General features: G+C 38.7%; 2 protein-coding genes across 6 annotated transcripts; both read left to right on the top strand.

Moving 5' to 3' along the window:
* The first annotated feature begins 270 nt into the window (after window positions 1-270).
* Window positions 271-11,337, top strand: sphk2 (sphingosine kinase 2). 5 transcript variants are annotated; one of them, XM_026283879.1, is made up of 8 exons: window positions 271-361; window positions 3,442-3,624; window positions 4,636-5,076; window positions 6,252-6,404; window positions 6,541-6,635; window positions 6,998-7,113; window positions 7,630-9,364; window positions 9,576-11,337. In XM_026283879.1, exons 3-8 carry the CDS (start codon window positions 4,653-4,655, stop codon window positions 9,636-9,638), a joined length of 2,586 nt encoding a protein of 861 aa, XP_026139664.1. In that variant the 5' UTR covers window positions 271-361; window positions 3,442-3,624; window positions 4,636-4,652; the 3' UTR covers window positions 9,639-11,337. The 5 variants fall into 5 exon arrangements, with proteins under 5 accessions (XP_026139664.1, XP_026139662.1, XP_026139663.1 ...); XM_026283877.1 differs by having other exon boundaries at window positions 4,592-5,076; XM_026283878.1 differs by having other exon boundaries at window positions 3,442-5,076; window positions 6,255-6,404.
* Window positions 11,338-13,882: 2,545 nt separating this feature from the next.
* On the top strand, window positions 13,883-19,684 carry gprc6a (G protein-coupled receptor, class C, group 6, member A). Its single transcript, XM_026283875.1, has 6 exons — window positions 13,883-14,236; window positions 14,829-15,126; window positions 16,271-17,032; window positions 17,135-17,332; window positions 18,224-18,347; window positions 18,450-19,684. The coding sequence occupies exons 1-6, from the start codon at window positions 14,028-14,030 to the stop codon at window positions 19,490-19,492; spliced, it is 2,634 nt and encodes an 877-aa protein (XP_026139660.1). The 5' UTR covers window positions 13,883-14,027; the 3' UTR covers window positions 19,493-19,684.
* Window positions 19,685-20,703: the final 1,019 nt, after the last annotated feature.

The raw sequence follows: 20,703 nt of genomic DNA, 5'->3' as shown, positions 1-20,703 counted from the left end.
TGTATGTGAGATAGCTTCAGTATTGTGCATAATTTGACTGAATATAACTAAACATAAACTGTTAGTAACTGTATATTCAAAATAAATTAATGCTAGATATCTCTCTCACCAATTCTCAAATATATAGAAGTAGCAAATAAGCTCTTCAGAAGACAGTACTGTGGCGTGTCGCGCAAAAGTGTGTTTTATCGACAAGATATGGGCTGTCCGGACGGATTGCGTTTCATGATTGTACATTTATCACGTCAATCATCCACTGGCCTCCGCCCACCGCGTCATAGACTTCCTGAAAACGCTCGTGCCTCCCCTACAGCTCAGGAAAGCTGGAAAACTCGCTTTGTAGGGGGGACAAAAAAAACAGGTAAGTCCGATGATATTTTCGCTTTGTCGCTTCTTCTTCTTATTATTAAGTCCTTACACCTCGTAAGACACATAAAAGGTTATAGTTCGCCCTATTTGGTGAACAATTTAAACAGAAACAGACCCGTTTTCAGGTTGATGTCTCTGAGCTGCCGTCAGCTTGGATATTTCAAATGACATTAACAACATGTTTGCTGAATACATTGTTCTTTTCATCAGAAAAACCGAAATTTGTCTTTACAGGCTTTAAGGTTTTAACTGTCACAGGAATGTACAAACAAGTCCACTCATACACTAGTGTTTTGTGTTAGCCTGTCATCAGCTAGCTGTGTTTATATGCGAGTTTGATTCTGAGTTGCTAAGAAACTGCAGTTGTACTTATTAATTGCCTTGCCATTAGTTTCTATGATGGTTTATAATCACATTTAGACTGCAGTTCATTTTATAGTAGCTACTCTTTGGGACAGGATAGCATAGAAGATATTTGTTCCTTCATCCACTTATTATCACATATAATAAACTACCAAATGTCACTATATGAGCTGCCTTTTGCATGTAAAAACCCTTAATTATTACAAGTACACTCAGATGCTAAAAGCCATTTCCCTCTTGTAACACTTAAATAAACTTGGGACTGTGACAGCTGAATGACCACCTGTCACATCCAGAGACACTTTATAATTGTATGAACTTGCTAATTGATTTGTAATGTGACCGAGCTTTGTATTTTTACCTTTGCTTAATTGGATTGCTTGGTTAAATGTATTTCATAGCCATTCACCTAAAGAAAGATCTACACAATTGTGTGCAAAGGCCATCAGTGTTAATATTTTATGATCTGTGAGTTCGCAACCGACTAATTAAAGTCAGATTGCTTTGGTCTATCTGAATAAGTCTTGAAACTATCATATCATTGATGCAGTAAAAGTCTTGGTGATAAAAGGGACAAAGTGTGCACTCATGTGTGAAAACCCAGACAGTCAACCGAGCTCCTTTTGGCTCTTTAGAAGGTAAAGCTTGAGGCAGCCTGAGAGAGGAATGCACTTTTTGGTCTACTGTGGGTTTGATTTCTTGATTGTGTCTCCGCCCAGCTTTTCAAGGATGCATAATGACAAAGTGGGTATCACAGGGGGTTTTCTTTCTTTAACAGTTATGGAAATCTGCCAGGCATTGATTTCGCAGTCTTAACAAGTAGACACATATTTCTGCACCGACCATTACTTGCTGACTGCCAGACTTAATTCCAAAAACAAAGTCTGCAGATGTTGAAATAGTGCTAAAACGTCCTAAACAGCAGTCCATTTTGTCGCAGATGTTTACAGACCCTGCTGATATATTAGGCCTCTCAATTGCAGGCGTTTCCTGTCAGCCATAAACTCATACGAAGAGATCTTAATCTGTTGAATATGTTGTCAGTTTACATTTCAAACGTTCCTGGTCTCCATTGAGTTGAAATTGCGATTACATCTCAGTTCTAGTTTTTATTCACTGTCCCGGTGTTGCGTTTCGGGCTCAATTGCGGAATTTACATATGTAGTGTCATCCAAGATTGATGTTGGACAGGTGTAATTCCACCCCAGACTGGTTTTCTTCTCTGCTTGGATCAAAATGACGTAGCCCTGCATATTTGCAAACCAGAGGCACTTGAAGATTTTGAATAATGAACTTTGTTTGCAGACTAAATCCATCTGTTCACATTTCCCCAGATTGGCGGTTGCCACATTCTTTCTGTTGAGAAACAGAACCGTATTGTTCAGCATGTTCCTTTCTGCTGATGCTAGACCTTTTAAGATATTGCACTACATGTTATCTGATTACTTAAGTCTGTTAATGTTAAGTGCAGGTCAACGGTCAACTTAACATCACATTTCATTAGAAAAGCAGCATTAGGCTACATTATGACAAATTATTCCAAAAGAATACTATTTTTTTTTTCAGCAAGGATGCATAACATTTCCCAAAATTGTCAGTAAATACATTACAAAAGATTTCTATTTCAAGTAGATGCTGTTGTTTTGAATGTCAAAGATTAATGAAAAAAATAAGCAGTACAGCTGTTTTCACAAAATGTTTTCGAGCAACAGATCCGATATTAGAATGTTTTCTAAAGCAGGGGTTTTCAAACTATGGGTCGCGACCAGAGTTGTAGTGGTAAAAAAAGAGGTGGGTAAATTATAAATTCTGGGTGACCACATCGTGGTCACTGTAAGGTGGGCTACTGCCTACGGGTGTATGTGCATCCTGATGACATCGCTATAGGCTATCATTTGATATTACTACCAAGGGTATCATAAAATATTAGTTCATTTTGCTGAACGAGACTCAAAGATCCGAGTCAGTAAAATGATCCGAACTTCCCACTATGGCAACACCGCAAGCAATTGGTCAACACTGACAAGTTGCAGCACAATATGAAAGACTTCATTTTTAACAACAAACAACCTATGAAACTAATAATGAACAATATAAAAAACTAAAACGACATAAGCTTAATTTAAAATGTCATAGGAACTGTAGGCTATTTAGAGGTGGATAAACTCAATTTAGAGGTGGATAAACGCACTTTGGAGGTGGGTAAACCCTATTGGGAGGTGGGTAAACGGCGTTTACGTGCGTTTAGCCTCCACTACATCCCTGGTCGCGACCCACTTGTGGGGCACAGAATGGAACAAGGTGGGTCGCACAGTCTCTTGGCTGCAGCTAAATTTGCTTTTCAATCAGGGGGGCAGGGTTTCATATTTTATTGAAGCACTCCTGGGTGCCGCCATTGGCTACCCCCACCTGCTGTTAGCATTCCATTGACTCCCATTCATTTTGATTGGATTGATTGATTATATATAATTGATTTTTTTAAATTGTATTCAGAGACATCTTTCAAAAATATAAAAAAAGCCCCAAACATTTGAAAGGTAGTACATATCCTATAACAGAAGGTCCTCAGCTTCTTTTTAGAATAATATCTTGTTCATATTCTTAGGCTTCATATAACTTGACCTATATTGCTTTGTAGGATGCAGGATATCGCATTTAACTTTCGAAAGGTAAACAGGTAATCCAAACCTTCTGTTCTCTGTGTAACAGGGCACCTTTCACATCGGATAAAGAGGTTTACCATGACTTGAGACCCTGTTCCTGCACTCCTCCGCTTTCTGTATTCTGCGTTTTATTTATTTTCCTTTTTGAGGACTACCTTGCGAGGATTGAAGAACAGAGTTCAACATTCATGGATATCAAATCCTGGATTTTGTGGCATTTTTTTATTGGGTGAGCTATAAAACATGAGTTCCCAGCACTACTACAATCTCTGACACGGCTTTGGACCTAAACCAGAAGTGGCATCCCTGTTCATCTCTATCACTTCCTAAACCTTGTTGTTTTTGGAGAAGAAACATATTTCTAGTAAACCACCGCGATAAGGTTTAATTAGCTTATTCTCAAACACTATCCTCAGCCGGGCCATTACCTCTGCTCTCTGTGCTTTGTTTGTCACTGAACATTTTCGTAGCATTTATAGGGTTATTATAACCTTAGTGTGTGTTTATTTTTAGTCATTTGTATGTTCTGTGTTCTCAATGTATTGTTAATTGAAACTGTGCTTCCTATTTTATTTAAACAAGTTGTGATGGTGGAAATTGTTCAAGTCAGTAACTTAAGAAATTTTGTTTAATGATTATTTAATGTACATGCACACACATTTCCGTTTTACCTTGACAAAAGGTAAGCCTTTTCTCTTATTGTGATATTCTGCCAGTGTAGTCAGACAAAGAGAGAAAAGCAAATAATCTGGCTTCTTTGTGCATCTTCATTTTTAAACAAAACTTTAATTTTTGTTGGGATACTAGCAATACTAAACTGGAAATCTCTTTTGTGTATCGTGTTTTGATCAGATGATCATAAGAGGATTTAGCATTGTTTCCAGGCAAAGTGCACTGATGGAAAAGATTTAACACTATCAGGGATAGAAAAACCTGCTGACATTTTTTTGTGTGTGTTTTCTTAAAAAGACACCTGTTGAAACACTGTCATCATTTGTAACTTGTTTAACCTTAAGTTTACGCAAAAGCCCATGGTTTGGGCTTTAAAAAGCTGACACATTTTATCTCCGAACAACTGACACATTTGAATTCAGAACAACTAGTGCATCTGTCCAGAAAGTCATCTTCATTCAGATGAAAGATCTCTTCATGAGGCATTCAAGCTGTCTTTTCCAAATATACTTTCTACATCCCAGTTGCACTACCTTTTGAGCCCAGACATTGAACATGCGCTCCCCAGGCCCAGAGAGCCCATCTATGACTGAGGAAGCCCTGCTGCACGGACAGTTTGGCGGTTGGAGCAGCGGAGGGGGAAGTGGAAGTAACAGCAACAGCTGCCCCAATAGCCCTGGAGGTGTTTCTTTACCATCCAGCCCAGCCTCCACCAACTACGCCCTGACCCTCACGCCAACCCACATCCATGTCCAGCGGTTGTCACCACGTGCAGGGAAGCAGTCCAGGCTGATCCTGCCTCTGGCAGAACTGACCGGATGCAGCTGCCCGCGCTCGCCGGCCCCTCCTTTGCTGGTGCTTTACTGGTACCCTCCGGGTCGTCGCCGCAAAGGCGTCTCCAGACATAGACAGGTGAGGGCGTACTTGGCGGAGAGCAGAGTTGAGGCGGAGAAATGGAACGCTGCTATACAGAGCCTGCTGAGGGGAATGGATGTCAGCTCCACCACAGGTGGGTGTCAGAGTTTAATCATTCGTAAATGCTTTGTCTCTGGAGTGTCTGTGCTTTTGTTAGTGGGAGATCGTTTAATGTCTTCACTAAATGCATCCAGATGCTGCGAATTCTTCAAGATGTTTGAGTCAGTGCTGTTGCATTAAAGTTGTGTCATTAGTATGTGTCTTGTAAATAAGATGCTACTTTGATTTTTTCTGTGAGCTAAATTTATGCGAGTATGAATCATGTCTGTATGCATTTATTTTTGTAAGAGTTTAACTGTTCCATCCTGCTCTTTTTTTTTTTTTTTTTTTTTTTGCACTCATAATGTGTACCACATGCTGTCATTGACGGTCAGAGAATGGGTGGGTCTGTGGCAGGGAAAATGTAGCCTGTTATGAGAGGTGCAGATCGTTTGGTAGCTATACACCAGGCTTTATTGACTTTAATAGATCCTGTTTGTTGCTCTGTCCCTGTTTTTAACTGCAATGCTGTAGGTAGTTGTCGGTGCTAGTTGTTGCAGTTCAGTAAATCATTAAAATACATTAATATGATGTTAAGAAGTTTGTTAGATTGTTAGTTACCATTAGGAGCGCAGATATTGGGTCAGTTTAGTGGTTCTAATGCTGTGAAAATGTAAAGACACCTCATTATTTATTACATTTATTATTGCTTGCTTTTACAATCAGCTGTTTAAACAAGAAAAGTGTAGTGTAGTCTAGTGTAGCCTAACATTTATAGGAAAATTTATGATGAATAAATTGATTTTAAAGTGTTGCCTTAGTTAATTTCAAAATATGAGTCAACCATCTGAAAAAGCACAACTTTGCTCCACATGGGCAGTTGTGAAGTTCTGATCTAGTTTGATAACAGGACTGTACAAGCACTATGTTCTGGATGGATGAGACCTAACCCATATTCCAATCTGAAATATCATACAGTTGAAGCATTAATGTTAGAAACTTTGTGATTGATTTATTTTGTTGAATAAAATATAATGTGAAGGTTGTTACTGGATCATTTAAATTCTTTTTTTTAAGTGAAGGTCATATTTGTTTTTGAGGTGTGCTTATTTTTCACATCTGCCAAAAACTTTTATGGTCGGTTTTCAGATGGGTTAGGATGTGGCTTAGTGCTGTTTTTAGCCTGAAAATGAAGGCCTTATCCTCACTTGTTTTTTTGTTTTTTTTGAGCAGAATTTTGCAAAAGCATGTTGCCCCGTCCCCGTCGACTGTTGCTGCTGGTCAATCCATTCAGTGGCCGGGGTCAGGCAATGCAGTGGTGTCAAACGCACATACTTCCAATGATAAGAGAAGCCAACATCAGCTACAACCTCATACAGACAGGTAAAAACAACACACTCTCACACACACATGGTGTCAGCTGCAAACACTTTCTTTTGAAGCTCTCAAAATAACAGTGCTCCGAATCTGATTGTTTGCATTGAGCGGATGTGACGCATGTGGTTTTGTTGTTGAACAGAGCGTCAGAATCATGCACGTGAGCTTATCAGAGACATCTCACTCCCAGAATGGGACGGAATTATCATTGTTTCTGGAGATGGACTCTTGCACGAGGTAAATATCGTAACAGTCTTTGATTGCTTTGTCACATACGTTTAATTAACTAAGCTAATATAGAAACTACTCTTACAGGAAAATTTATTGATATATTTTCTGGAACGTCTGTGGAATTCTACATAATTGATTTAAACATGGTAAAACATGTTAAATTGCTGAAAATAATACTCTCTTATTGGTAGCTGAAGATGCCCAAATTAGCGAAAGTATTTAATAATTGTATGGGCAGAGAGTTATGAATATTCTGGATGACTCAAGTTTGATTTCTTTAGTACCTGACTGACCTGAGATGGTTTGTATGTAAAATAAGATTATTTGCATATTATTTACATATTAATCTGTGTGTCCTCTTTCTGCAGGTGATAAATGGCCTGATGGAACGGCCAGACTGGGAACAAGCAATAAAAACTCCTGTGGGAATCCTGCCTTGTGGCTCTGGAAATGCACTTGCTGGTTCAATCAACCACTATGCAGGGTACGAAATGTTTTTGAGCTCACCTGGTGTGAAAATCTCCAATTCTTCTTTAAAGAAGTTGACCCAAAATTGTTAATTGTCATGATTCAGTGATTTCAAACATGTAAGTTGTTATTTTTCCCGTTGTCTCTTACTGTATGTGCAATAAATCTGTGGAGAATTCTTTGTGTATGTACAAACTATGTTCCCTCTGCAGAATTTATTTATTTATTTTTTTTTTTTAATGAATGTACTAGGAAAACAAAGAAAATCTTTTTCATTGTACAAAAAAAAAATCGCCTTTCCTGTTACTAAGATAAGTTGCATACATTTCTCAAGGGTTGTTTGCTCTAGTGTAGGTGTATTGGTTGCAATGAACCCACACTCATAAACAAGATCCATGTTAAGCAGAGGTGATGAAATAAAAAATATTCAAATACGGACGAGAATCAAGCATTAAGAGCAATTTGTGTGTGTGTGTGCCCGTTTTAATTAATGTGATTGAATTGAACCCATTTCCATTTTCCTGTCTCTTAGATATGACATGTGCCTTCGGGAGCCTCTCCTCCTCAACTGCTCTTTTCTGCTGTGCCGGGGTGGGGTTAAACCGATGGACTTGGTGTCTGTTACAACCAGCCCATGTGCTTCATCATCCACAGCCAATCAGAATGGGCACCCACCTGCTCCCAGGAGGCTTTTCTCTTTCCTTTCAGTGGCCTGGGGTTTTGTGTCTGATGTGGACATAGAGAGTGAGCGCTACAGAGGGCTGGGCTCAGCACGGTTTACACTTGGAACACTAGTAAGATTGGCATCTCTACGCTCTTATAAGGGCCGTCTTTCCTACCTGCCACCCGGTGTGGTCAACCCATGCCTCGATGCCACACCTCAGCCGTCTCGCAGGCCACTTTCACGCAGCATTACCGAAGGTTTGGAGGGATTTTGTCGCACTCCCATCCACCGGACCTGCTCCGACATGGGCCTGAGTGAACAAAGAAGTCTCCGTAAAGGAGATGGGGAAAGAGAGAGGGAAAGAGAGAGGGAGAGGCAGGAGAGAGAGCGGGAGAGAGAGAGGAGAAGAGAGAGGGCAAGAGGGGTTGGAGTAGTGAGAGCTAGCAGTCTCGCAGAAGACCGAGAGAGAGAGGTGGAAGCAGAAGAGAAGATGGAGGAGATGTCAGGGACCAGCTCAGAATCAACCGAAAGGGAAGAGTGTGACAACATAGCCAGTAATAATGGAAATGGAGAAGAAGAGAATAAACCAGATGGGGATGAGATAGATGGAGAAGAAGTGACGAAAGCAAGAGATTCGAGTGAAAGAGATGAGGCAAACGAATGCAACGAGAGTTATCAAACAACTCCACCTGAGATGCAACGCTCACTACGCAAAAACTCGGCCCCTTCTAGCCAGATAATTAACGCATTTTTCAGCCAGCCAATTGGTGCAGAACCTGACCAAGACTCGGAGCTGGCAGCCTATGGCAAGGAGGACGAAGACATAAATGGCACCTACTTTCAAAGAGAGGCATTTCCACTGGACAAGTCTCGTGAGCGAGCCCTTACCATCTCATCTTCTCCATTCCGTCAGTCTCCTTTCAAAGCTTTCAAACCTAAAACTTTAGACCAGAACCAGAACCCAACACGGCCACGGCCCCTCTCTCTTCTCCACCAATCGCATTCAAACTCTCTCCCTCCAAAATTTCCGTCCCTCTCGCTGTCCCTTTCCCCAACCCCTCCTTCGTCTCCATCTTTTGCCTCTCCCCAATCTTCTTATCTCACGCCACGTCCCAACACTCCCAGCTCATCTTCTCCATCGCCTTCTTTTCATTCACCGACCCCTTCCTTCAACTTTGACCTTGCAGAGCCTGCAGGACCCATGAAGAACCGCCCTCTCATGACATCCTCCATCAACCTGCCAGAGGATGATCTGCTACCTCCTCTGGACCAACCTCTCCCTACCCGCGACTGGGTCACTATTGAGGGCGATTTTGTTCTGGTGCTTGCCATCTACCAGAGCCACCTGGGAGCAGATCTTCTCGCTGCGCCTCAGGCTCGATTTGATGATGGGCTGATCCATCTGACATTTGTGCGGGCTGGTATCTCTCGGGCTACACTGCTTAGATTGTTCTTAGCAATGGAGAGGGGAGCCCATTTGTCCCTTAGCTCTCCCTATGTTAGTCATGTTTCTGCTCGGGCGTTCCGCCTTCAACCGCTTTCACCACGAGGAACCCTAACTGTAGATGGAGAGCTGGTGCCCTATGGGCCACTCCAGGCACAGGTGAGTTTGGTCAATCTTTATTGGTTAAAAAAAATACTATTATTATGAATAATTTTTTTTAATACTGTATATTATAATGTTGTGAAGCCTACGTCCTCCTGAGGCATTTAAAATTATTAATTTTTGATGTTTTATTTTAAATGCATCTTCTCTAAAAATCTGAAAGCTTTTTTTTTTTTTAAATGCCTGATTGTACCTTCTTTTGTGCCAGGTTCATCCCTCCATGGCTCGTTTGATTGTTGGGGACTCTGGAATAAAGATTACAAGATTCTGACCTGTTTGGATTTGAACGGGCAGGGATTAGCGTGACGCTTTGGATTATATAACATTTTGCCATCCGTATATTGGAGGGGAGAGAGAAACAGAAAGCCAGCAGTTGCAATCACTGCTTTTACTGGGATTAACTGAGGGATTGCTTATTCAAGCTGCATATGTGAGGAGTATTTTTGAATTTAACGAAGGGATGAAAACTTGCAGCCTATTGCACGACTGTAGGATTACACTTGGATTACCCTCACTGTAGTCGGTGAGAGAATGCAGAAATGCCTACATAAATGAAGAAACAGCAAAACTGAATGTGTCCGACTGGTGTATACATTTTAGTATGCATTTGTGCATAGATTCTCAGCAGTGCTTCCTGCCTTATTTCAGAGAGTGGAATAAAATGACACAAACACTAACAATAGTCAGCTTTAAGGTTGTCACGCCAACATCCAAATAGGATTCCACCCATTTTTCAAAATAGGTACCCCTGGAATGCCTTATCCATCGCTGTAGTTTTGAGTGCAACCACCCCTTAATTTACATACTTGCTTAGTATCACACTTGCTCTGAAACCCCATTTAGCAAAGATTTATCTGCCTTGATCAAAGTCTCCGTCCAGCTTTTGAAAAGTTGTTTTATGTGACTGATCAGCAATGTAATCAGTTCCATCTTGCATCCATTTTTTGGCTGGTATTTTATTGACACAATCATTGTGTGGATTGAGTGGAACAGTTAAACATTGCAGTAATGGTTTATATTGCATTGTTAGTTTGTGTAAGAAACGCATGCGATGATCTTGGTGGTGATGATAGTGATGACAATGATATTTGGTAACTAGCTAATATGCATTGCAGCGAAGACAGAAAGCTAGGAAAATTAGCATTTGGTATTTTTCTCTACCCCCGCTAATATTGTATCACTGTCTTTTGTGACATAATGCAAACTTGCATAACATTTGCTCATTTGTATTCCTAATGAATGAGGAAAGAACTGGAAGTTAAGGATCGACTGGTTATGCATCTTCTACTCCTTTTCCTGAAAGATTCATGTTAAATATTAGGCAAGGACCATTTCATCGTGATCAGAAACTTGATAAAAATTTTTAGTCTATGTCTTTCACAAACCATTCGTAAGACTGATTCACATTTTTCAGCTCTTTAAGAGAAGAGTCCTGTGGAAAGTCCAGCTGTGGAGCTGATCATGATTGTACCGGAGCCTTCCCAGTGCTTTAACTTTAGAAAAATGCCCTGTTTGCATTTCTTCTGTCCTTTTCATTTTCCAGAGGACCACAACTTGACAAATGCAGACTCTTTTTGCTCTCTTTTCTGAAATGAAAGTTGTTAGCTAATAATATGTAATTCCAATAACACGATTTCCGAACAGCTGTTTATTTCCGTCTAGTGCAATCATTCTGTTGATCACCGCCGTCCTCCGCTCTTAAGTGTCGGCTGATATGTAGGTCTAGCTGTTTAGTTTGCGAGTCTGGCACTCAAAATGATTTTTAGCTGCAATCAGATGGCCAGTTATTTGTTTTTCATTCCCTATATTTCCTTCCTTCCTTCCTTCTGTTGTACCATGCTTAAGAGTGATCTAATAAATTTGATATCAAGCTGCTGTCCACTTTGAAAATGCCAGTTTAAGATGTATCTTTATTCTCCGATGCTTGTATTAAGATTGTAATTACTATTAAAATAATATTATATTAAGCATATATGCATATTATTTGCAGTTCCTAGTTCTGTATGGTTGAAAAGTTGTTTCAGATAAAATTTAACTATGAAACCATGCATCTGTGTCTTCCAGTCTTTTACTCTTGCTTTCTGTAGGCTTTCCAAGGTAGGAAAAAACAACTGTACGATAAAGGTATCTCTACGAACGCTGAGGATTAATGTTTTCTTCCTGTTAAATTCAATGAATGTCAGCTCAGGAATGTTTTTCCTCTTTGATTAGCACATTATCAGGGGGAGGCAAGAACAAAAAGCAGCTGGAACTATGAAAAAAAACGTGACATAATTTCACAAAATCTCTGCTGTAATTAATTTAATAGCTGATTCAGAGGTGGAAAACAAAGCAAGTTCCTCTTAGACGAGATGAGTAAGGCACCAGTGGTATGATAGCCTAGTGTTTCACTTCTCTCTGTCTCCTTTTGGTTATCAGGTTTGCACAAATTTGTAAACAAGGAAGCCGTCGTCTCGGACTCTCTTCCTCTCTTTCTTTCAGCTCTTCATCTTTCTCTTCACAGTCTACTAATCTCAACATACCACTACAAGGTTCAGCCACTATCTTGCTTTGTTGTAGTGTCTCCACCTTCCTATCAGCTCCATGAGCAGTTTATTTTCCCCTTGTTTTCCCACTTGTATCTCAGTATCCACTCTATTGGAGACTTACTGTGTACTACATTGCCCTTTGGCTCCTTTAGATTACAGCTAGTCTCTGTTGCTCGCTCTCTCCCTCCCTCCACTTGCCTCCCCTCCTTTTCCCCTAGAACCAATACATTGTTTCGGTGCTCTTTTGTCCTCAGGAGTTGCTCAACTGTGGCCTACATCATGCCTTTACTACACCAAAAGGTCCTTGTGTAGTTGGTGGCCACCTACTGGTTAACTTTTAGCTTTTTATATCTTAAAACCGTGACTACTTCAAGCACTTTCCCTATTTTAAACTAAGTAATGGCCAGCTGGCAAAACGCTTATTACACAGTCACTAAAACAATTCATCATGATTTGAGATGGAATTATTTTAATGATTTGTTTTGTAGATTAGACTATAAACGTTCGCCTAGAAAAATTGTCCGTTACAATGTTGAAATCCAGCATTACATGAAAGTATCTGCGCCTCGTATTGTTAAAAACAACGTTTAACACGTGCCTCTCGCCACAAGGTGGCGTGAACGAGCCACTTGCACTTCAAGGTTTTTTTTTTTTTATTTTTTTTTTTTACTTATTCTTATGCCAAGTAAGAAAACAAATGTGTGATTTCAGTTTTAGTTAATTATAATAATCCCGATATGGATTATTTATGTTCCTGTTTACACATCACCAAATGTACAGTGCTGCCCCCTTATACTGGCACCCTTGGTAAATATGAGCAAAGGTGGCTGTGAAAATAAATTTGCATCATTTATCTTTTTGATCTTTCATTCAAAAATTTACACAATTGTAAACTGTCATAGAACTGAACCAATTGAAAGTGGGGAGAAATTCACATAATGCACACCAGGGTGATTATAAAAATGAAAATGTTCAGCTATGACTTCTTGTTCCACAGAATTATAAATATGAGGAACACAAAGGCAAGGCAAGGCAAGGCAAGTTTATTTATATAGCACATTTCGTACACAATGGAAATTCAAGGTGCTTTACATAAAAGAAAGTAAAAAAAAATAATGAAGAAAAATAATAACAAGAATAAAATAAGCAAAGACCAAATCCCCATAATCATCACAAAGGAGTAAAACAAAAAAGCTGAGTTCTTATGTAAAGGACAAGATTGTTGAGCTTAACAAAATAGAAAGTGTAGGTAAGGGTTAGGGTTAGATTAGCTAAGGCTTTAAAAATCCTAATTTCCACCAACAGCAGGGCAATAATAAAGAAGTTCCAATGAACTAAAGATGTTATAAATCTGCCTGGAAGAGGATGTGTGTCTACATTTTTAGAATAATGTGTAGAACAAATAACACACTTTATGTGTAACACTAATTTACACATTTTGTGTTGATATTAAATAAAAATGTGCAGAAAAGAATAACCTCTTTTACACACTAATGTTTAGTTTAAACTTGCGGGCACAGCAAAATTTTGTGGGCAAAACAGGGTCATTGTCAATAGTGTAACGTTAGCTAAAGCAGTCATGTAATGTAACTTTACTGTAAATCAAGGAATGATCTCTGATCTCTTGTCAAGTGTTTTCCAAACTCATCAGGCATTATAGGAGAAAACCCAGAACTGGTATCTTGAGTAATAACTCATGTGAACTAACGTTAGAGAAAAAACATTTATTTTACGATGTGAGTTTCCCCCACTTTCCATTGTTTCACTTCAATGAAAGGTTCGAGTTTTGTATTTTTTTTTTCTTTAAAAGAAAGATCAAAAGGATTTTCACAGCCATCTTTGCTCATATTTTCCAAGGGTGCCAATATTAGTGGGTGGCACTGTATATTAAGAAACACCTGGTGGCCTTGAGTGTTTTCTTTTAAGGTATTTGTTGGCATCGGTTATATTTCACCTGTTAAACAGGTTGAGGGGGGTGGGGGAGGAACTTGAGGAAAGTGTGGGAGGTGTGTGTGTTTTACTTTGCCGTAGTTATGCGTGGAAGAAGCCGTACGTTTCCTATAAACAAAGATGTATGATAGCACACCTGTCAGTCGTCCAGGTGAACTCAGGGAAAACAGCCTTAAGCAGTGATGGCTGGTTTGGATTTGAGCCTGGTACTCATGTTGTCTGTGCTGGCAGGAGTCAGAGAGGTTTCACTGACACAGGTTAACCAACAAGGAGTCATAGCCCCTGGAGACATCATCATTGGAGGTCTTTTTCCCATCCATGAGGCAGTGGAGGCAGTGAACTACACTGGCTTAAACAGCTTCTCTTCTTTTCAGCATCCAGTCTGCAACAGGTGAGTTTTCATTGTGGAGAATCCCGTCATGAACGTTAAACAAAAGATGACTGAACTGATCAGTTTTGTCACTGGATAATTCTATGAATTTATTTGTGATGAACATTAAAGATTTGTTAATGGGGCATTTATGGACACTATAGTAAGCCATTTTTGTGTTGACGTTCATGTTGACGTTAAATGATAGTGGCATGATATTACTCGTGTTTTTATGATTTAATATAATAATTATAATTATAATCATATAGTGTATTTAAGATGTATCCCTTTTGACAATTCTTTTTATTTGTCTGTCATTATTAAACTAAATTGTCAAAATGCATACAGAGTATTTTATTTTTTTAACCAATTACCTATTATTTTTGTTATTTTACCAACAACTACATTTAAATCTATATATATCTTTATATATATATATATATATATATATATATATATATATATATATAAACACATTTACTTTTCCTAATAGCATATTGGAAGATGCATCATCATCATTATACTGTGAATAATGCTTTTTTTCAACCATTTCTAAGTAATATTTGTTCTATTTATTTGTTTGTAACAAAAATATTTGTTTTGTTTTCATTAGATACTACACAAAAGGTCTAAATCAGGCTCTAGCTATGATTCATGCTGTGGAAATGGCAAACCAATCCCCCATGTTGAGCAGTTTGAATTTAACTCTCGGATATCGCATCTATGACACATGTTCTGATGTCACGACTGCACTTTGGGCCGTCCAAGATCTCACACGGCCGTACTCATACTGTGACTCACAAACTAACTCTTCTCAACCTGTCCAGCCAATAATGGCAGTAATTGGGCCCTCTTCTTCTGAGATCTCCATCGCAGTTGCCAGGGAACTCAACCTTCTGATGATTCCACAGGTAGGATCTCAAACTTGAATTAGCATGAAGTAATTCATAAAAATATGGTTTTGCAGCTATGCAACAGAAGAACCATTTTTTGGTTCAACAAAGAACTTATCAGAACTTATTATGGCTTTTTATGTGAAGCCATAATTTAGAAACTTTTGTCACTATAATTTGTCCAATGGAAAGCTTCCATGGATATTGAAGGTATCGTTCAACCAAAAATGATAAGGGGTAAGCAGATAATGTTTATCCAAGATGTAGGTGACTTTGTTTCTTCAGTAGAAAACAAACCAAGATTTTTAGGTCAAACTGTTGCAGTCTATCACTCTTATAAGTGGATGAAAATCACGGCTAAAACATACAATTGAAAAAAAAACATAAACAAAACATAATTAAACTCAAACTCATGACGATACATTGGTTTGCGCAAGAAACTGAACAGTATGTATATCGTTTTTTTTTACCTCTGATTCGTGTAATGTCTCAACAGTTAGAACTCTCGTGAGCTCATCCTCCTATGTGCGTTCTCAGAAGCAGGCACATGAGGAGTCTTCTTCTTCATTCTACCACATATCTCTAGTGGACCATTGACACTTCTAATTGAGACTGTAGATAGAGTGTCAATGGTCCATTTAAGAGAGAGATGGCGGTAATGCACTTATAAGTCTGCGATCTGCCATAAAGCAATAAGAAGAAGATGACGCCTCATGCGCCTGCTTGAGAACGCGCCCAAGAGGACGCGCTCAGGATAGTTCTAACAGTTCGGACATTGCGTGAATCAAAGGTAAAAACTTTATAAATATACTATTCAGGTTCTTGCAAAGGCCGATCTTTTTGTGTCTTTAAACATTAATGTATCGTCACGAGCCGCAGGGTTTAATTTGGTTTTGCTTATGTATGGTTTTTTTTATAGTTTTGTATGTTTTAGCCATGATTCTCATCCACTTACAATAAAAGAGTGATGGACTGCCACGGTTTGACTTCATAATCTTGGTTTGTATTTTACTGAAGAAACAAAGTCACTTACATCTTGGATGCAGCTGTAGATGCCATTAAAAGACCTTAATATTAGGTCTTTTAATATTAATATTAACTTAAATATATTGTATTATAATATATTTAACCTTTGTTTGCTGTCTGTTCTACTTTTGTGCAGATAAGTTATGCATCTACAGCTACGATTCTTAGTGACAAAAGTCGTTTTCCTGCTTTCATGAGGACTGTCCCAAATGATGAGTACCAAACCCATGCCATGGTACAACTTCTGAAGGACAATAAATGGACCTGGGTTGGGATTATCATTACAGATGGAGACTATGGGCGTTCTGCCATGGAAAGTTTTGTTAAGCACACTGAAAGGGAGGGAATTTGTGTGGCCTTTAAGGTGATCCTACCAGATTCACTAGCAGACGAACAAAAATTAAACATCCACATCAACGAGACTGTGGACATCATTGAAAAAAATACTAAGGTTAATGTGGTGGTCTCATTTGCTAAGTCATCTCAAATGAAGTTGCTATATGAGGGCCTGCGTAGTAGGAACGTTCCAAAAAATAAAGTATGGGTGGCCAGCGATAACTGGTCTACCTCTAAAAATATTCTAAAAGACGTAAACCTCTCAGATATCGGAAATATACTGGGCTTCACCTTCAAGAGTGGGAATGTTACAGCTTTTCTTCAATACCTTAAGGATCTGAAGTTTGGAAGTGAAGCTAAGATGAACAATTCATTCTTGGAAGAATTTTTAAAACTGCCTGAAATAGGAAATGCTGCAAACGCTGTACAGGAACAGATTAAAAACACACATTTGGACATGGTCTTCAGTGTTCAGATGGCAGTCAGTGCTATTGCTAAAGCTGTGGTTGAACTATGTGTAGAAAGACAATGCAAGACCCCTTCAGCTATCCAACCCTGGGAGGTATTTTACCAATTTTTGAGACACATACGTTCAAATTCAGTATTTTATTTATTTGATTCATTTAACAACATCCTACAAGTCATTCCATGTTTTGCATTCCAGCTCTTAAAACAGCTGAGGAACGTCACTTTTGAGAAAGAAGGAGTCATGTACAATTTTGACGCCAATGGAGACATTAATTTGGGCTATGATGTCTGCCTATGGGATGACGATGAATCTGAAAAAAATGACATAATAGCAGAATATTATCCATCTAACAGCAGTTTCACTTTTACAAGGAAGAATCTAAGTAATATTGAGGTAAAGTATTCTTTTTAATCGTCATTTTTATCAAGAAAAATCAACAAAAATATCTACCTTGGAAGCTAGCATGCAGCATTGTTTCGATGTTTGTTTTTACAGGGAATGTTTTTAGATGAATTCTTTACAGGGTATATTATTATTATTACATTTTTATTTTTTATCAGCGCCAAGTAGATATGGTAAAAAAAAATAAAAAAAATAAGAATTAAGTAAAAATAGTATTTCAGTGCTTTTGCGTTCTCTCGCGAAGGTTTTATATTCCCCTAGAAAGTTTGTGTTCCCTGGCAAAACGTTTTCTTTGGGAATCAAAAAAGGTTTTGCAAGGAAATGCAAAGCTTTTGTGAGGGAACACATAGTTTCTCAGAAGATTAGTTGTCTTGCTACCAAACGCAGAGTTTTTTGGGGGTAACACAAATCTGTGACTAAACACAAAAGCATTGAAATATTTTTCCCCTCTTATCTCATATTTTTGTCCACCACCATGTCCCTTTAGGAGCACCGTAGTACTACATTAGGACCACTGCTGTATAGTGTAGAACAGGGGTGTTCAAAATCGGTTCTGGAAGGACATGGTCCTGCAATGTTTAGCTTCAACCCCAATTAAACACCTGAATAATCTAATTAAGGTCTTAGGCTACTAGATGTACCAGAAACTTCCAGGCAGGTGTGTTGATGCAAGTTGTAGCAATAAACTCTACAGGACACTGGCCCTCCAGGACGGAGTTTGAACACCCATGGTGTAAAACGTGTTGTTGCATTCCACTGTGCTTCTTTTTAAACATTTTATGCATGAACCCCGCATTTCTAAGACAGAAAGTTCCTCAGCTCTACATATTGCCTTTTCTATAAAGCATTCCCGAAAGCAATTTTTCACTTGTTTCTTCTCAGAATGTGTTATCTAAGTGTTCGGACAGCTGTCAACCAGGGGAGTACAAAAAAACAGCAGAGGGTCAGCACACTTGCTGTTATGAGTGTCTTGCCTGCGCCGAAAACCAATACTCCAACCACACAGGCAAGTTCCTTGGGGCCACTTTACATTAAAGATAAAAATCCCTGAGATTGTAATTTTATTCCAACATTCAGTCAAATACAATGTTTTTAAATTGTCTTGCAGATGCAGACACATGTTCCAAGTGCGACACTGAGAGCTTGTGGTCAAACGCTAATAGCTCAAAATGTTATCCCAAGTTTTATGAGTACTTTGAGTGGAATAGTGGTTTTGCCATCGCCCTGCTGACGCTGGCTGCCCTCGGCATCCTACTCCTCATCTCAATGTCCGCACTGTTCTTCTGGCAAAGGAACTCTCTAGTGGTTAAAGCTGCAGGTGGACCACTTTGTCATCTGATCCTTTTCTCCCTGCTGGGCAGTTTTATCAGTGTCATTTTCTTTGTGGGTGAACCGAGCAATGAGTCGTGTAGGGTAAGGCAGGTCATCTTTGGCCTGAGCTTCACGCTGTGTGTTTCATGCATCTTAGTGAAGTCCTTGAAGATCCTTCTGGCGTTCCAGATGAACCTAGAGCTGAAGGAGCTTCTTCGTAAACTCTACAAGCCGTATGTGATCGTTTGCATGTGTATGGGGCTTCAGGTCACCATTTGCACTCTTTGGCTGACCTTGCACAGGCCTTTTATTGAAAAAGTGGTGCAACCCAAATCCATTCTCCTGGAATGCAATGAGGGTTCAGATTTGATGTTTGGGTTAATGCTGGGTTACATAGTTTTGCTGGCGCTGATATGTTTCACTTTTGCTTATAAAGGCAGGAAACTTCCGCAGAAGTATAACGAAGCAAAGTTCATCACATTTGGTATGCTCATCTACCTCATGGCCTGGGTCATTTTTATCCCAGTGCACGTGACCACCAGTGGCAAATATGTACCGGCTGTGGAGGTAGTTGTTATTCTCATTTCAAACTATGGGATCCTGAGCTGCCACTTTTTGCCAAAATGTTACATAATTATTTTTAAAAAGGAGTATAATACCAAAGATGCATTCTTGAAAAATGTTTTTGAATACGCCAGAAAGAGCTCTGAAAACATCAGGGGCTTGTCTGGAACTGATCCACACAGTAAAACTGACAATTCAGTCTATGTCATATCCAACCCGTCACTTGTGCCTGAGGAGAAACAAGTTTCTGTACCAGAAATAGACAATGTGCTTTAAAGTAGTTGCAAGAATTTGAGATCACGAGTCAAAGCAACCATTCAGACAAAATTTGGTCTTCATTTGACATGAAACTTGTATTTCACATAATGATCTTTAAAAATACCAAACTTCATGATGATCATTTTAAATTATGAATACTTTCATTTGTGGAAAACAAATAAAATGTGTATATTTGTGTATATTTGAAATGAACACTGTCTTATCCATGTTATTTATTAGTTCATGATATTTAATCGATATAATAGCAAAATGTATGAATGCATTATCACAAACTTTATAAATGTTAATGAAATTAACTGATTTTCATTAAATCAAATGTAAGTTTCTTTATTATAATAAATATTTACTGTTAGATATTATTAATATTAAAATAACAAAAAATGCATTAGTATTTAGAAATTAGCATTATAGATTCATAAATTCTGTAAAGCTATTCTTGATTGGGGAGCTCAATATAATGTTTACCCATTTAGTTTCGCAAACAAACATCAGGAACAAAAGTTTACTTTATTAAAATGAACTGTCGTGAAGCAGGAACTGTTATTGTAAATGTAAAGACAACATCTTCCATATCCTGTCGAGAAGGAAACTGTTTGCTCTTCTTTGGTGTGACAGTGTCTCTTGGCTAGAGGCCTAACACATCACTGATAATATCAGAGAAACATAGTGAGAGTGCCAGAGGCTTGTGACTGGATCAAGAATAGACCCAAACTCTCATCTCAAAAAGGAAAAAGGTTTCTTATGTCATGCTGAAATCTTTGTTTCCTCAATCACCAAAATGCCTAGTAATTGGCTATTGTGCAAATTGCTTGGCACTACATCCTGCTAAAAGTTTCAGTTACATAAAAGAAAGTGTTGTTGTTATGCAGTGTTAAGCTGAAGTCTTAAATTCAGTGGTAATAGCTTCACTTTGAATGTACATATAAAAAAATAATAATAATTTGAGGCACTGTTTGCATGTTCTTCTCTTTGAAGGTTTATGTAAATGCCATATGTTTAGGTTTTCCTTTTATCTTTCACCCTGAGCATAATATTACAGGTTTCAGTATCAAATGTCTCCTGGTGTGAGAAATGTCCTGAAATATGAGAGATGGGTGAAATATGCAATGGCGAAGAAATGGAACTTTTGCAGCAGTTTTAAAAATCTGACAAATGATGAATCAACTCTTTATACTTGAAAGAAACGTCATCCGTTTCACCACAAAAAG

Source organism: Carassius auratus, chromosome 16 (assembly GCF_003368295.1).
Source record: "Carassius auratus strain Wakin chromosome 16, ASM336829v1, whole genome shotgun sequence".
In the NCBI taxonomy this organism is placed as follows: domain Eukaryota; kingdom Metazoa; phylum Chordata; class Actinopteri; order Cypriniformes; family Cyprinidae; genus Carassius; species Carassius auratus.
This window is presented reverse-complemented; position numbering and strand designations above follow the sequence as displayed.

Excerpts from the sequence above, each read along its gene's own strand:
- gprc6a (XM_026283875.1), top strand. The coding sequence starts at position 14,028 with ATGGCTGGTTTGGATTTGAGCCTGGTACTCATGTTGTCTGTGCTGGCA. Across the intron at positions 14,237-14,828 it reads CAGCATCCAGTCTGCAACAG|ATACTACACAAAAGGTCTAA; the intron begins GTGAGTTTTCAT and ends TGTTTTCATTAG. Across the intron at positions 17,333-18,223 it reads AGAATCTAAGTAATATTGAG|AATGTGTTATCTAAGTGTTC; the intron begins GTAAAGTATTCT and ends GTTTCTTCTCAG.
- sphk2 (XM_026283877.1), top strand. The coding sequence starts at position 4,623 with ATGCGCTCCCCAGGCCCAGAGAGCCCATCTATGACTGAGGAAGCCCTG. Across the intron at positions 6,405-6,540 it reads CTACAACCTCATACAGACAG|AGCGTCAGAATCATGCACGT; the intron begins GTAAAAACAACA and ends GTTGTTGAACAG. Across the intron at positions 6,636-6,997 it reads GAGATGGACTCTTGCACGAG|GTGATAAATGGCCTGATGGA; the intron begins GTAAATATCGTA and ends CTCTTTCTGCAG.